Genomic DNA, 17,405 nt, shown 5'->3' on the forward strand with positions numbered 1-17,405 from the left:
TGTAGGGGTTTGTCCTCCCATGATGGTCCCTCCTCCAGCACCTCTTCCTCCGTTCCCCATTGCCTGAGACATTCACTGTTCTTGCCATTGAGCTGACTTCTTAGGACTTGCCTTACTCGTTGGAGGTATTTGGCAGTTGCTGTTTTCCTTGTTACCTCTTCGAGGTTGCCATTTGCCTGTGGTATTCCAAGGTACTTGTAACCATCCTCAATGTCTGCTATTGTTCCTTCTGGGAGTGAGACCCCTTCTGTGTGGACTACCTTCCCTCTCTTTGTCACCATTCGACTGCACTTCTCAAGCCCGAATGACATCCCAATGTCAGAGCTGTAGATCCTGGTGGTGTGGATCAGTGGATCTCGCTCTTAGCGTATAGCTTGATGTCATCCATGTAGAGGAGGTGACTGATGGTGGCCCCATTCCTGAGTCGGTATCCATAGCCAGTCTTGTTGATTATTTGACTGAGGGGGTTCAGACCTATGCAGAACAGCAGTGGGGACAGATCATCTCCTTGGTATATGCCACATTTGATGGATACTTGTGCAAGTGGCTTGCTATTGGCCTCAAGGGTGGTTTTCCACAGCCTCATCGAGTTTGCAACGAAGTCTCTTAGACTCCTATTGATGTTGTACATCTCCAAGCATTCAGTGATCCATGTGTGTGGCATTGAGTCATATGCTTTTTTGTAATCCAGGCAGTGCACAGGTTGGTGTGTCGGGTTCTGCAGTCTTCTTCAGTCCTCCTTTGCCAATGCCCTTCTGTGCTTTGCTCATGTATTGATCCATGTGTCCACTTATCTTAGCCGCGATGATGCCTGACATGAGCTTCCATGTTGTGGAGAGACAGGTTATTGGCCGATAGTTGGATGGGACTGTACCCTTTGCAGGATCCTTCGGGATCAGGATTGTACGCCCTTCGGTAAGCCATTCAGGGTGCGTCCCATCTCTTAGCAGCTGGTTCATTTGTGCTGATAGGCGCTCGTGGAGTGCAGTGAGCTTCTTTAGCCAGTAGGTGTGGATCCTGTCAGGGCCCGGTGCTGTCCAGTTCTTCATACCTGAGACTCTTTCTTGGATGTCTGCCGTTGTGATGGTGACTGGATTCTGTTCAGGGAGGTTGCTGTGGTCCTTTCTCAGAGCCACCAGCCACTGTGCATTGCTGTTGTGTGATGCCTCCCTCTCCCAGCCTTGGTGGGTCTGCTCTGCTGTTATTACCCTGCCATTGTGTGTAACTGAGTTGCGCAACTGAGTTGCGAACAGCCAGTTTATTCTTCTGGCTTCATCATCTCTCGTGTACCTCTTTAGGCGGCTGGCCAAGACTGGCCAAGGCGTTTGTTTGGCCAAGGCCTTCAGGTATGGGCATCTGGTTGTACTTCTTGGGTACTTGCTTTCTCATTGCACCTCTCTTCGCTGGCTCACTTCTCTTCTTGATTTTTGCCTCCATGGTTGCTCTTATGGTCAAGCATCTCGAGCATATCAGCTCATTGGTTTCAGTGATGGTTGTGGTAGGGATCGCCCTCAATGCTGCATTCACATCTTCTAGGAGACTTTCTGATGGTACTTCACTTAGCCGTTGTAATTGGCGTCGCCTTCCATTCATCCTCGCCATGATCTTATCGTTCAGCGTGATTGCACTTGGGGCTTCGTACCCAATCTCTGGTTGGTGAGCCGCCACTGGCGCCCCTCTGACCTGTTGTCCTGGCTCCCCCTTGCCGTAGCATTTGTGTTGTATCTCGTCAATCTCAAGTTGTGATAGCAGTTGCCGCTTGTGGATGTTGGAACACTGAGCTACATACATGAGAGATATAGATATAGAGATTTATATACAGAGAGAGATACAGATAGAGATATATATAGAGATACATATATATATATTAAATCAGAATCAAAGAACAGTTTCTCCTTACAGCTGATTTACAGTATTTAAAATAGGTTTAAACAAAGCACTTCTTGATTCAAACAATGTGAATGCTTATAGATTAGGTACAATTATGTCAATCAGGAAGAATTAATACAATGTGTGTAGCGGTATAACTTTTACACTTGTTTACACTCAAAGTTTTCAAAATTCCAAAGACAGAGAGCCACACTGAGAGGAGAATAGATGGACAGCAGGACACCTGTAAGACAAAAAAACAAAAACACAAAAAACTGACATCTGTTTTGGGGTTGCACAACGGAGCTGCCTTGGTCCATTACTATTCTCATTTCACATGCTGCCACTTGGTGACATCATTAGAGAGTACAATGTATGTTTCCATAGTTATGCTGATGACATGCAACTGTACATCTGTGCTGAACCAAATGATGCTGTAGCTATAAACTCCACTACTACCTGTCTTTTGACAATAAATAAATGGATGAGCAATAATTTCTTTAAGTTAAATGAGGACAAAACTTGAAATCTTACTAGTCGACCCTAAAACAAAAAGAGAAATGCTGTTTAATAATCTGGGGAAACTGACTCTCTTGATTAAATCTGAGGTTACAAGTCTTGGCGTTATCCTAGATTCGAATGTAAGATTCAAGTCCCACATTAACAAGGTGACAAAAAAAATTCCACTTTAGAAACATAGCTAAAAAACCATTGAGAGACTTCAGCTCATTCAAAACTCTGCAGCTCGGCTATTAACCAGAACCAAGAGGAGAGAGCACATTAGTCCAGTTTTAGCTGCTCTGCACTGGCTTCCTGTACCCTTTAGTATTGATTTTAAGGTCCTTATATACAAAGCCCTTAATGGGCAAGAACCAAGCTACATTGCTAAATCCTTTGTTCACTATTTGCCTTCAAGAACACTGTGATCATCTGCTGCTGGTTTATTGGAGGTTCCCAGCAACAGCTAATAGAAAATTGGGGATGCAGCCTTTGTCAATTACGCCCCAAAGCTATGGAACACACTACCTGTAGATATCAGGGAAGCCAGCACACTAAATATTTTTAAAAGAAAGCTAAAAACTTATCTCTTCACTTTAAATTTTTAAACTTTATTATTCTTATTATTATTATTGTTATCCTTTAGTGGGTTTTATTTTCCATCTTGCTATGCTTTCCTCATTTTTATCTTATTTTTACTATTATTATCAAGTGGGTTTTAGTTATCTTATTTTAAATTAATTATGGCATTCTATCCCTGTTTTTATGTCCCAAATACAATCTAATAGGCTACTGTACAAATGTATGTCTAATTTAACATGAACTGTAATCAACTCATGAAATCAGTAAAGCTGTGCTGACATTTGGTAATTATTACCTTTCATCAATAGTGATATCATTTACAGTCATACCGCATACCCTAAGTTATAAAATCTCATCTGCCTCTTTCACAAGCATGACCAACACAGTCATGGTTATTTTTCAAAGCCCAGTTCCACTCGTGGATCAGCAGCTCAACAAAGTAAATAACTAACTATGGTTGTGAAACAGTAGAGGAGTAAAAAGTTCAATGTTTCCTTTTTAAATGTAGTGAAGTAAAACACACTACATGTACAAAAGTATTTGGACATCTGAACAAAATATGTGGACACCAGAATATGTGGCTGTGGAGCATGTGATTCCAATCAGCATTAATGTGCTGCTATAACAGCCTCCACTCTTCCCTTTCCACCAGATGTTGGAACCTGCTGTAGGGATTTCCTCCCATTCAGACACAAGAGCATTAGTCCAACACTGATGTTGGGTGATAAGGCCTGGCTCAGTCTGTGTTCCAGTTCATCCCAAAGGTGTAGGATGGGGTTGAGGTCAGGGTTCTGTGCAGTAAGGCCATAGCCAGGATTTTAGAACTAGTGAGGTCACAAGTCCAAGCAGTGCCTCCAACCCTAACCAATTTTGAAGAATTCTGTAAAATTGTTAATTCTGTTAATTTGGATATTTTTCCATGTTAAATTAATTCTTTTTTGTTTTTAATTAAAACTGTTGTATGTCACAGAGTAACATGATGGATTAAAGCTGTTTTCCAAGAGTGTTCTCTACTATATGAGAATAAATTCTCATGGAAAATTGTTTTTATTCATTTATGCATTTCTTCATTTTTTTTGGCATACAAATAGACACATTTTGGAACACGGAAACTAAACAACACTGGTATTCATCTATTAAAAACCCACATAAAAGTCCACATATTTCCAAAAATAAATACAGGAGACAAGACCCCTGTGTTCTCAGTGGTAGCTATGGACCTGATGTGCAGGCCAGTCAAGTTCTTCCACAGCAAACTGGAAAGCCATTTCTTTATGGAGCTGGCTCAAACCAGGAAAAAAAACCCTAAAGCCCCAGACCAAAAGTATATTTATGTATGTGGATAATATGTGGTTGATGCTGGTATAATTCAGGAGGCAAACAGCTGACCTGAGAGAGTTGTCTGCTGATGGGCTCACCTGATAAGTCTGGGCCCTAATTCACTTTCTCTCCCACTTTCAGCTGGCATCCACCTTCTTTGTTTTTGTCCCCAGTTTGGTACCATTCAACATCTCAAATAAAGTATTAAATTGGTACAAATTGTTCAATTGTGTACTCCAATTTAAACCTCAATATCTTTATGGAACAATAATATAGCCATCAATGCACACATTAGAAGTGAATTTGTAACTTGGTACTGGTTATCAGCGCCACTGACTGATCTGGACACAGGTAATATTTTTACCCCAACCCAGAGTCCAAATTTTAAATATAAATCTCAATTACTGTAGATCAGGTGATCTTATATATATATATATCTAATATAACTTACTGTATGTATAACGTCAGTTGTATGTCCAATTGTCCATCATATAACCAACAAAATGTAAAAGCTGCATAACCCTGATGTAGCTATTTATGTAACTATTAACTATATCAAGGGAAGGATAAAATAAACTCAAATGTAAATTGGAGTAAAACAAAAAAAAAAGACAAGCACACTCAAGAACACACAAGAAACACCAAAGTACCCTCCTTTAGCCAAAAGAAACGTATAATAGCCTCACCCTTTACTTCATATTGGGCTTCAAACCTTTATGGATTCATATGATATACTGACAGAAATACTGTATAATACAATAGATTTAATGACTTTATACAATACTATTAAGTAAAACTGCAAGAGATGTAAAGGCATTCAAATCTTTTGTAATTTCCAAACTTTACAAATAGTGCAAATGTAACATAAAAACCACAAATAAAAGCTTTCCAACAGCAGTCATTTTGATAGGCTGTAACTAATTCACAGAAGTGTAGGTCAGAGCTGCTACAACCAGCAGTTATGGCAACATGAGAACTGCAAACTTTCACACAAAAGACAAAAACATCTCAAGCCCAGAAATGTCACTGTTACAGGATAGCCTTGTACTGCAGAAAAACACATAACTCTTCAGTGCAAAAACAACGAGGAAGTATCCTTTAATTCTTGGAAGAGATGGAAGCACTAATTCACTTAAAGCAAATGTTATTTTTGTGCTAATGAAGATTTGGCTTTTGCATGCATCATGCAGAAACATTCACATCTTCACCTTTCATTTCACAAAAACTACATTTGCATAATGTAAAAGTAGTTATTTTCCACAACATTTCAATGACTTGAATAGGAAAATAAATGACAGAATTCACTGAATGTGTTTAAATACTTAAACCTTATCAATGCATTTTCCTAATCAGTGGCAAAAGAGAAAAAACAACCTAAATGTCTCATAGAAATGTTCCTGTCATTGTCATGAATATCACGTCATCATCGTCGTCACGTCTTGTCCTCAACCGGTTCTTAAAAAGCCCACTCTTGATCCAGGGGTTTTAGCCAACTATAGACCTATATCTAACCTTCCCTTTCTCTCTAAGATCCTTGAAAAAGCAGTCGCCAATCAGTTGTGTGACTTTCTACATAACAGTTTATTTGAGGGTTTTCAGTCAGGATTTAGAGTGCATCATAGCACAGAGACAGCACTGGTGAAAATTACAAATTACCTTCTAATTGCATCAGACAATGGACTAGTCTCTGTACTTGTCTTGTTAGATCTTAGTGCTTCATTTAACACCATTGACCATCACATCCTATTACAGAGACTGATTTAATTTGCATTAAAGGAACCACACTAAGCAGGTTTAAATCCTGTCTATCAGATCAATCTCATTTTGCACATGTTAACGATGAATCCTCCAAGCACACCAAAGTTAGTCATGGAGTTCCGCAAGGTTCTGTGCTTGGACCAATTCTATTCACCTTATATATGCTTCCTTTAGGCAATATTATTAGGAAACACTCCATTAACTTTCATTGTTAAGCCAGATGAAACTAATCAATTAGCTAAACTTCAAGCTTGCATTAATGACATAAAAACCTGGATGACCTGCAATTTTCTGATGTTAAACTCTGACAAAACTTAAGTTATTGTACTTGGCCCCAAACACCTCTGAGACACATTATCTAAAGATATAGTTACTGTAGATGGCATTGCCCTCGCCTCCAGCTCCACTGTAAGGAACCTCGGAGTTGTCTTTGATCAGGATTTGTCCTTTAACTCCCACATGAAACAAACTTCAAGGACTGCCTTTTTTCACCTAAAAATCAGGCACATCCTGTCTCAAAATGATGCAGAAAAACTAGTCCATGCATTTGTTACTTCTAGGCTGGATTATTGCAATTCCTTATTATCAGGCTGCCCGAATAAGTCCCTTAAGACTCTCCAGTTGACCCAGAATGCTGCAGCACGTGTACTGACAAGAACTAGGAAAAGAGATCATATTTCTCCATTATTAGCTTCTCTGCACTGGCTCCCTATAAAATCCAGAATAGAATTTAAAATCCTTCTCCTCACATACAAAGTTCTTAATGGTCAGGCACCATCGTATCTTAAAGAGCTCATAGTACCATATTACCCCACTAGAACACTATGCTCCGAGAATGCAGGGTTACTTGTAGTTCCTAGAGTCTCCAAAGTAGAATGGGAGCCAGAGCCTTGAATATGAATGCTGTCTCTGTATCACTTTACAAAGAGGTTAAATGTTACTGTACTATATGAACATTTTCTACACAAATGGAAGTAAATGCTACAACAATGAGGGCTATATGGTGAAAATACATACCAATAAAGTAGTCATATTTGTGTAGTTGCTTCTCTAGTTCTCTATATGTCTTGAATAAATAAAAAACTTTAAATTAATCCAATAAGTTAGTTAGAAGACTCTGATCTGTTCTATGACCATGACTGCTTTCCTCGCCCTTGCATCTCATTTGCTCCACTGGAGAAGTGGTCATACAATATGATGTAAACATTTCAACATCTCAAACAAGAAAATCAGACTACATTAGATTTACCTTTCTCATTTCCAAATTGACCTACTTTTAACTTAGGCAAAAATATATAAATAAAGCAAACAACAAACATAACCAAACACAAGGGCTGGAAGACCAAATTCAATTCCAATGGAATCGCCACGATCAGTAAATCTGCTCGCGGCCAAATCTGCACAAAACTTGTGCAGACTTTAAACAGTTAAAACATTGTTTTTTACAGCCACTTATAATGTAGCATCCTACAGTAAGGCAATTGTGGTGACAAATTGTATGTTCAAAAAGTGTTTCCTCTAGGGCTGGACCAATATTTGTTGTTGTACATACATTGATTGTATGTGATCAACATTGGCTTTGACCATGACCACAATCATTCCATAACCATAACCAAGTAGTTTTTTTAACCCGGACCACAATCTTTCCTTACCCTCACCCTATCCCTAATTAAACTTAACCAAACCTTATTCAGATTGGAAAAAATGGACATAATAATCATTTTTGGTCATGTAACGGTTATGGAAAGCACTGATAAGCAATGTCGTACTGCTGATAAGGGTCATAGATCCAAAAATATTCATATTGATGGGTTTAGAAGGAAAAGTATATTTTGTCATTCAGTTCGGAGGACTTGTTGAGTATTTCTGAGGCTTTCTCATCCTGCAATCAGTGGCAGTCATCAGGAAATACTGGATCCTTGTAATTATGAATGTACTGGCACTAGATTTTGGTTATTAGCCGGTCTTATCCAAACATGTCAGTACTGCTGTCAGCCTTAGCGAACTAACACTGGTCAAACCTAGTCTCTCCTGTTTTTGGCAGCTCATATCTTTATCAAACATTTCCAGTCTCATAAACACTTTGAATCAAACACACTTTACATTCACAATCATGATCTGTAACGACAGACACTAAAACCACAGCACAGACACTGCAAAGCAAACAATCAACAACAACAAAGGTACAAGCAGCTCTCTCTGAGGCACTGATGCCTCTTCTGCTATATGGATCAAAATTCCTTGGTGCTGAACATCCTGTAGGGTTTGGTAAATGGACAATGCATTGAATTTGTGGAAATTACTCTACGGCCCACTTCAGTTTCCTTTATCTTTGATCATAAAATGGAGCCCAGTGCCACATTTTAAGACACTCAAAAGGGAAGCAAAACCAAACCAGTCTAAACATAGCAGAGCCCCACTCTGGTTTTGGACCATCTGAGTCTTCATTGGAAATACACTGCCACCTCATACTCGTTTAGTGTGTTCTCTTGCAGAAGTACCCTCCTTGGATCAGCTGTGATGACGGCCCTGGCCTAAATTTCTTCTTACTGCTGACTACACCTGCTGACTACACCTGCTGACTACACCAGTCAATCTGACAGCAGGTGAAAGAGGACCAAACACTCATTCTTGGTTTTGTCTTGATCCACTTTCTTTTAGATAGGTGAGCCAGCCTCTCGTTGCTGGAGGTTGATAGAATCACTGCATCACACACTTCTCTTTCTGCTGTTTAGCATACTTCCTCCTCCGCTGCTCCAGGCCTCGTTCCAGACGCTCGTCCTCCTCCAGAGCTCTGAAGACAAGGAGACAGGAGGAGAGTCACAGGCTGTCTACACAGGATGTGTTTCAAATGCATTCATCAGAATTGGAATCAGAATTTATTGCCAAGTAGGTTTTCACATACAAGGAATTTGCTTTGGTAATTTGGTACATAACAATAAACATAGTAAGAGAAAAAAGATATTAAAAAAAACAAGTACTACAAAAGTCAAGAAATATAAATATAAAACAGAAAAATTGACAATAAAAATATCCATCGCCACTGAGAATGTTATTTCAGTTAGTCTTTACTTAGAAATGTCAATGTCAATTTAACGTTTTTAATGATTTTTATGTCCTGTGCTATTCTGTGCTTGTATTGTGTTTTAGAATTACAGGGTTTATTACTCATCCGATTTGTCATGTTAAGTGTCTTATGAACATATATATGTGGGCTTTTGGTCTTAAATAAAATGTATTGTTATTATTATTATTCAGAAATATAATAATAAGAGTAAGTATGTTAGTAAGTGGTAGTGAACGCATACTGAGCCCATGAAAATATATGATCAAGGATCTTATGTTAACACTGATAAGAGCAACGCGTGGATTATTATTATTATTTGATTAATTGACTTTTTCCTCATACTGCTCTACTATTGCTGACTATCTTTTGGCCGTCTCTTTGACATCTTTAAATACATCCTCATATACTATAGGCAGTACATGAAAGCACTCTACTGTACAGTACCTGCATAAAACTGTACATTATGTGCTGAATGATAGCTGGTTGAGAAGCCTTACACTATACTGTCATCTAGTGGTATACTAGCCATGAATCAAGGAGAAGTCATTTAAGAAAAGTATTGTTTTTATCTTAAGGCAATTGTTAGTTTCATATGTCGGTTTAAGCCTAAGGCATTATGTTTATCATGTAAGTGTTTGTATGTGTGCACATGCAGATCGATGCACCACCAGTACATACAAAAATACTTTATTAACTCAGCACAGTAAGTGTGTCTCACCCTCTCTCCTTGGCATCTAAATTGTGAACCAGTTCATCTCTTTGGTTGACCAGTGAAACCAGCTCCTGAAGCAGCAGCTGCTCTCTGTGTTTATGGGCCTGAGTCTTCTGCCACTCTGCACCACAAAGAGAGAAACAAAGAAACAGAGGTGAGAAGGATGAGAACTTTCTGAAAAAGAAAAATGGAAAATGATAGTGAGGAGGCTGACAGCGGTTCAGCCTGACTACAGCCAAGAAAGACATTTATCCTCCCCACATCCTCAGTTGTTTGTAAACTGGAAACCCGTACATACACCAGTGTGCAAAATACAGGGGGTGTCAGGGAGTCTCTGACCCCTTAGTTGACACCTAAGACCCCCTGAAAACCTTTGTAGTGAGGGGGTCTTAAAGATTTAGACCATTTTAGTTTTAGACTACTAGTTGCACTATGGAACTGGTTCTGATCTATGAGTGGATCCCTGTTTTGTTTATCTCATGCATGTGCACAAGGACACACATGGGTGACACGATACACAGTCCTATCACACTATTATATACACACTCATCAACAGGTGGCAGTAACACACCAAGATATGCAGCAATGCCCCAACAAAGACAGTGAAGAAGAAGACTGCAAGCCAGTAAACACGGATGTAAACAATGCTGGGTTTAAAATACTTGAAAAATCAGCTTTGCAAATGTTTTATGAGGATGGAAAATGGCAAATGGACTGCATTTATATAGCACCTTTCTAGTCTTCTGACCACTCAAAGCGCTTTATACTACATGTCAACATTCACCCATTCACACACATTCATACACTGATGGCAGAGACTGCCATGTAAGGTGCCAACTGCTCATCAGAAAGAAACTAATGCTCATTCACATACACACTCACGTTTGTTAGACCACAATGCGTTTTGGTGAGTAACAGTGAATGTAAACATAACTTTCCACAGGGCACCTTTGATTATTTTCTGTAACTTAAAGTTGATTTGCATGTTGAAATGGTGAAAGGTTAGGAGCAGCACAGAAAATGGGTCTGACAGTGCAACTGCATGGATGTAATAGTGTTGCTGCACCCACAAATTCCTACAAATTAGACATTTCTGCCAATGAATACATTTAACCTCTGTGGCTCTGCTCCTGCTCTGCAGATTTGAAAAGCCTCATATAAGCTTTTAGACTCAAATATACATAAATTTCTCCATATGCAAAATAAGTCTTATTTGTCGAACGGGAAAAATTTAAACAGTCCTTAAACTGTCCTTATATTACTAAACTAACTATAATAACAATTATTTCAGAATGATTTCAGAAAGGTTTTTAAATATTTCATCATTTCCTATTTCTTCAAAGTATATAGGATGTTTACTGATAACAGGGACCCCCTGATTGTCATGGGTTCCAGTACTACCTGTGCCTGTACAATAAACATGCATAACCAACTGCAGGCTGTTGCAAAATAACCACATACATCTGTGGTCTTGTGCACATCACACTGATCCGTTATATATCAGTATTCTGAAATAGAAGTTAACTTGTTAATGCCATTAGCATGATGTATTTGACCAGAATCACAACTGGTCATATGATGCTTAAATTGTGGTGTTGATGGAAACAAGAATTTGTTATAAAAAATCCATTATTGTTTTTGGATTATAACCACTTCTATTAATGCCAGTTTATGCAAGTGATGTTCACCCACAGTCCATCTTATGAGTATCAAACACTGAACCACTGTAGACTTTAAATGTGGCTATAAAAAGTTTGCTCCTTGGCGAACTTTGGCTGTAGTCAGCTTATAATCACGTCATTTATAAGCTCTTTTGATTTTCAGTGCTAAGTCTGCAGGCTCCCTGTAGAAAGGTTTTTAGAACGAATCTGAGAAGCTCCAATCTCCAGAAGGCTGCCTATCATCCATGAGTTTCTATTGTTAAAAGGAGTTATATGTTTGAGCTATGTTATTAAGGAGGTTGTAAAAATAACCCACAGACCTGCAGTCACACACGTATTTAAAAGGCACTTCTTTAGCAGACTTACAAGACAAGCTTGGGAACAATCTGAGCATTCAACCACAGTGTTTGAAGGAGTGCCTGTCATGGACTGTGTTCTGGAGTGTTCTTGAAGCAGTATATGTTTAGCAATAAAGTCGTACCTTCAATTGCCATCATGTCCCTCAGTTCTTTGTTTAACAGCTCAAATCTTCTTTCCAAGTCTTGTTCCTCCAGCCTGTCAATCAAGAGATGCATTATAAGATGTGTGACATCTGCGCTTATGGAAGAGAGTTGTCTTCAAAATGAATAGAGGCAGATGTCCCATTTGTTTACTTGCTATTTTCTTTTTCTTTTTATGACTAAAAGAAAAAGAATCTTAACTCAAGGTCTACTTAGTAGCTTTTTCTGGAGCTTTTAATCACATTTCATGGCTGTCCTCAACCGACAAGAGTTTTCTTAGTTGTCATGGAGATGGCTCGGTTGTCATCGCGTGACACAAGTGCTGAGACATCTTCATGACAACTGAGAAAACTACATCTGCTGATGAAAATTAGATGCAGGTGAAAGTTTCGGAAAAAGCAAGTAAGTGAACCTTGAGTTCATTCTTATGTGAAACTACTATATCAAAGGTCAAGAATGGACTTTTACCTACCATTTTTTTGGTTTACTTTTTTTGCAGAACATTATTCAGAAATCATGCACAGTGACAACAGTAAACTAATGTCTCACATTTGGATTTTTCATTTGCTCTCTTGTGTGGACAGGATTCCCCCCGAGTCCACACTGACATTCACATTAAGCTAACAGTCCAAATTTACTGCATCTCAATTAGTGGGTGTGGGACGTTCTACAGCCTGATTACAGGATTTAAAATCATAAGATTTTTACATACAAATCTTGCATAGCTCAGTTTTAAGGGGGCCTGTCTCTTGAAAAACATTATGAATATTGATATTTTAAGTTCATTCTTCGTCTTAGAAACCGCAGTTGACAAAAACAATTTCACCACAAGGTCCACTCAGTAGCTGTCCTAGAGCTTTCTATCATGCCACACGATCTTCCTCAAATTTAGAAATTTGAACAACATGTAAATTCTAGAAATTTGAAGAATTTCTACAATTCGGTGACTACTGGACAACTCCCTCTGCTGAGGAAAATGTGTAATGATCAAATGTTCCAGAACTGCTACTAAATGGACCTTCAATTGTGAATACTGTACTGTAAATTCTACAGTTCATACTGTACATGTTTCCAGCAGTGTGTGTTGTGGATGTCTTACAGTAGCTGCAGATGATCCTGCCTTCTGATTAAAGCATTCTTCTTGTTGACCAGCATAAACCATTCCTGAATCAACCTCTCCTCCTCCACCTTGTCACAGCCTGCAGGAGAAAAACACATTACTGACTCCTCTGTTAATTACAGTCCTTCTCTTTCTTTCCTATTATTATTTGTCTGTTACACATATATAATTATACATACATATATAAGTGGGCTTTTGGTATTGTTATGAGGGCAGATAAAATTTCAGTGATGCATTACAAGCATCTTATCCTCATAACCCAAAATTACTAATTAATGCCTTCAAATTACAAATTATTCCCTAAAATTACCAATTTTCTTCCCTCAATGTAATAATTTGTACAATAGAATTACTTTGTTCCCTCAAGATGTATAAGAGTATCTTACCTGTTTCCAGTAGTTGTCTGAGTTTCCTCTCCACCACACCTGCTCTGTTATCAACATGGTTTTGTTCCGCTTCCAGGGCTTCCATCTGATTCAGCACATACTGGCTGGGGTCCTCGATACATTAACACACACACAAACACACAAACCCAATTATCTATAACAATAATCTATTTTTTTTTTTCAATAGTACAAAATGGAACAGAAATGGTACGCATGTGCCGAACCCTTGGGCATAACATCCACTAGGGACATGCCCCCACACACACACACACACACAAACACACTTCTTTTAATCCAGCGTGGCCGTGATAGATCTCTAGCATCCAATATTCTAACGTTGAGTCCACATGATTAGTCTACTTATTTTTCATTAATTTGATGGCAAACTCCGCCCAGCTGATGTGACACCATCGTACACTGGGATAGTAATCAAGTAGACCCACTCTCGCGCAGTAAGTCACAGTGTGTGACTAGAGTGGTAACATTACTGTAGAGTTTTGCGAAAGAAAAAATATAAATTAAGCGTCACCAACAACAGCCAGTTTGATGAATTGATCTGTCATTGATTAATTGATGTCTTTTACCATCTTAAAATGTAAAATGTAAAAGTTAAGTTTGGATACATGAAGGTAAGAAGGATTATGTTCCTATATAAGATAGTAAATTAAAGACAAATGAAATGGTGGAGATGGTGGCTATACAATGCTATTTTTAAAAAAGGGAGTAAAAAAATGCATGTAATATTATAAAGAGTACGGTCTAGACCTGCTCTATAGGAAAAGTGCAATGAGATAACTTCTGTTATGAATTGGTGCTTTATAAATAAAATTTAATAATAATTGAACTGAATGTATTTTGAGTTACAGTGAGCTCTAATCATAATGTACTCCTCATAATAACACTTGACTTGAACATAAACAAAAGCTAACACATTCATTTACAGTGAGCGTGATAAAACTATTGACAGTGTGTGACTTCTTAAAGTGGTCATATTATGCTCATTTTCAGGTTCATAATTTTATTTTGGGGTTGTAAAAGAATAGGTTTACATGGTTTAATTTTCAAAAAACACCATATTTTTTCTCATACTGCACATTGCTGCAGCAGCTCTTTTCACCATGTGTCTTGAACACTCCGTTTTAGCTACTGAGTGAGGATTTCACTATTCGATCTTTGTTGGGAGGTGCACATGCGCCGTACCTAAGTAAGGACAACTAGCCAATCAGAAGCAGTAGGACGGGTCCTGACGAGCAAGTTACTGTGATCCAAAACAAAGTCGCTTCAGCCGATAACTGATAACAGTTCAGCCATTACGGTTCAGCCGTACATGTTCCAACAACCCAAACCTGCTTCACAACCTAGACTGGAGCAAGACGTTTCAGCGTGGTAAGTTATTAATAAGTTAGTAAGTTATGAATTTGTTTCATTTTTTAATTTGTAATTAATTTATCTTTCATACGTAATGTTTTAATTGTGCACTGTCTCTACATCACAGTAACAACTTTATGCCCACTGACTCCCTGGAGTGTATCTAACGTTATTTTAATTTCATATTTAGGCGTATTTGTGGCAACTGCTCAATTTCTGTATTATGACGCATGTTACATAGTGACGCAGATACGTTACGGAAGTAAAGGCTGGACTACAATCGAGCTGTTTTCAGGCAGTTCAGGAGCGGTGTTTTCTGTGGGACAGGGTAACTCCCTTTGGGGTGGACTTTGGGCTTTCACTTTGCAAACCTAGTACATGCACAAAAAAGATATATAACACAATAAAGTAAAGGGAAAAAGCCAAAAAGCATAATATGACCACTTTTGCAATGGCTTTTGAATGGCTGAAGAAGAACAAAATGAAGACTTTGGAACGGCCTAGTCAAAGTACTGACCTGAATCCTATTGAGATGCTGTGGCATGACCTTAAAAAGGCATTTCATGCTTGAAAACCCTCCAATGTGGCTGAATTACAACAATTCTGCAAAGATGAGTGGGCCAAAACTCCTCCACAGCACTGTAAAAGACTCATTGCAAGTCATCGCAAACGCTTGATTGCAGTTGTTGCTGCTAAGGGTGGCCCAACCACTTATTAGGTTTAGGGGGCAATCACTTTTTCACACAGGGCCATGTAGGTTTGGATTTTGTTTTCCCTTAATAATAACAACCTTCATTTAAAAACTGCATTTTGTGTTTACTTGTGTTATCTTTGACTAATATTTAAATTAGTTTGATGATCTGAAACATTTAAGTGTGACAAACATGCAAACAAATAAGAAATCAGGAAGGGGGCAAACACTTTTGCACACCACTGTATATATATTTCATATTTTGATACATTTCTTATATGTTGTGATTATAGTTGAAAATGGAACATTATCTGTTGATAATGCCCTAAGTAATGTACCATAGAGTTCTTCAAAGTATAGTTTATATCCCTAATTGAATACCACAACATGGTATTCAGTAGGCTTATGAGTTAAACATGTAGAGACATGTAAGACAGCCTTTTCTGATGTATATTTACACTTTTCTGGCAGAATGATTAAACTAAGCATGAGCACTAAGCATCATAATCCTTTTTTTATCTGGGGAGGGACCCCCAGACCTCCACTTTATTGTGCCCCACCCCCCCCCCCCTTTCAAATCGATGTTACGTTCTTGGACGAACCAGCAGAATAAAAAATCACCAGTTCTTACAAATTTGGACGCAGCTTTAATTCAAAAACAGTTCTAGATATTAAACAATAACAATAAACAATAGAACAACTGGTGGCTAACTGACCTGGCCTTCTGGTCTTCCCTCCTCAACCACAGCCTCTGTTCTCTCTGTGAGACAAACAGAAATGAACTATACCACTTATATAAATGAAGCAATGCTTAACAACTTTAATTTCAACAATGGAAAAACATTCCAAATCTTCATTCCAAATAAAGTCAATAAAAAGCAAGATCAAGTTTAAAAAAAGGTGCATATATTAAGTCAGTGGTGAGACAACTCTGTTGTTGACAGCAAAAAAGCTTGCACTTTTTGAAAATGACTAACCAGTTTCTGACTTCCTCCGGGTAATTACACTGTCTTCTTGCCCTGCAACAACCTGCAGACAGAAAAGTTCCTTATATACCATAGATAAGTAAAAAGAGAAAAAGGTAATGATAATAATTAAAAGGGATAAATGAATAAGGCAATAAGGTATCATACCACTGATATGTCTCCTTCATCCAGTGACCCACTCCTCCGCTGTGACCTACGCTTCTTGACCAGATCAGCATCTTTGACATGAGAGAAACCTGACTTGGACAGGAAATGAGTCCTTGGTGGTGCCACTGGTAATTGAGTTCCACATGCCCCAACAACCTGCAGCCGTTTGATTCTGGGAGGTGGAACCACATCCCTACTGGATTTACTGTCCTTCTCTGCTGTGCCAGCAGTCCCATTAGTCTCAAGAATTATACCCTCCTCCTGGAGCCTCTGGGCGCAGTAGCGAACAGTTGCCTCAGGGTCCTCTTGGCTCTCCCAGTCTCCTGCTACTGCATAGCTGGACTCGCTGCTATCCTTCTCTATGTGAAGCACACTGAGTTCCTGGCCCGTGAAATGGGTGCGGATCTGGTTAAGGTAAGTCATGACAATGAGGCGGTCAGGCACTGCTAGCATGACCATGTCTGAAGGTTCCATCAGCCTGGAAATGCCAAGTTCGGCAAAGCCATCAAAGGCCTGATTTGTAGAAACATAGATGGATGGATAGATCAGATTAGGAATTAACCAACACATAAAAAATTACAATTATGCTATGTTGGTAATTTACTCAACAGATTGTTAATCACCTTCTTGTTGTTGCGCTTGATGTCATACGGGTCCAGCATTTCATAATTACTACAAAAAGAAAAAAAGAAGACAAAATAAACAGATAAAACAGTTTATGTATTAAGAGGAATAAAATC

At 38.7% G+C, this 17,405-nt stretch overlaps 1 protein-coding gene across 16 annotated transcripts in view; it reads right to left on the bottom strand.

Annotated features, from left to right (window-relative positions):
* Positions 1-4,916: 4,916 nt before the first annotated feature.
* ehbp1l1a (EH domain binding protein 1-like 1a) overlaps positions 4,917-17,405 on the bottom strand; it is a 69,151-nt gene continuing 56,662 nt past the window's right edge. For 15 of the 16 annotated variants that reach the window (XM_044185176.1, XM_044185179.1, XM_044185185.1 and 12 more), the window contains 9 exons: positions 17,289-17,337; positions 16,666-17,178; positions 16,510-16,561; positions 16,249-16,292; positions 13,474-13,585; positions 13,067-13,166; positions 11,949-12,022; positions 9,813-9,927; positions 4,917-8,821 (listed from right to left, as the gene is read on the bottom strand). In XM_044185176.1, coding sequence (XP_044041111.1) covers positions 8,728-8,821; positions 9,813-9,927; positions 11,949-12,022; positions 13,067-13,166; positions 13,474-13,585; positions 16,249-16,292; positions 16,510-16,561; positions 16,666-17,178; positions 17,289-17,337 — 1,153 coding nt within the window. In that variant the 3' untranslated portion in view covers positions 4,917-8,727. Of the gene's footprint in view, positions 8,822-9,812; positions 9,928-11,948; positions 12,023-13,066; positions 13,167-13,473; positions 13,586-16,248; positions 16,293-16,509; positions 16,562-16,665; positions 17,179-17,288; positions 17,338-17,405 lie in introns of those variants that run through there. The other variant, XR_006376664.1, reaches the window with a different exon arrangement.

Source organism: Siniperca chuatsi, linkage group LG22 (genome assembly GCF_020085105.1).
Source record: "Siniperca chuatsi isolate FFG_IHB_CAS linkage group LG22, ASM2008510v1, whole genome shotgun sequence".
NCBI classification, from domain to species: domain Eukaryota; kingdom Metazoa; phylum Chordata; class Actinopteri; order Centrarchiformes; family Sinipercidae; genus Siniperca; species Siniperca chuatsi.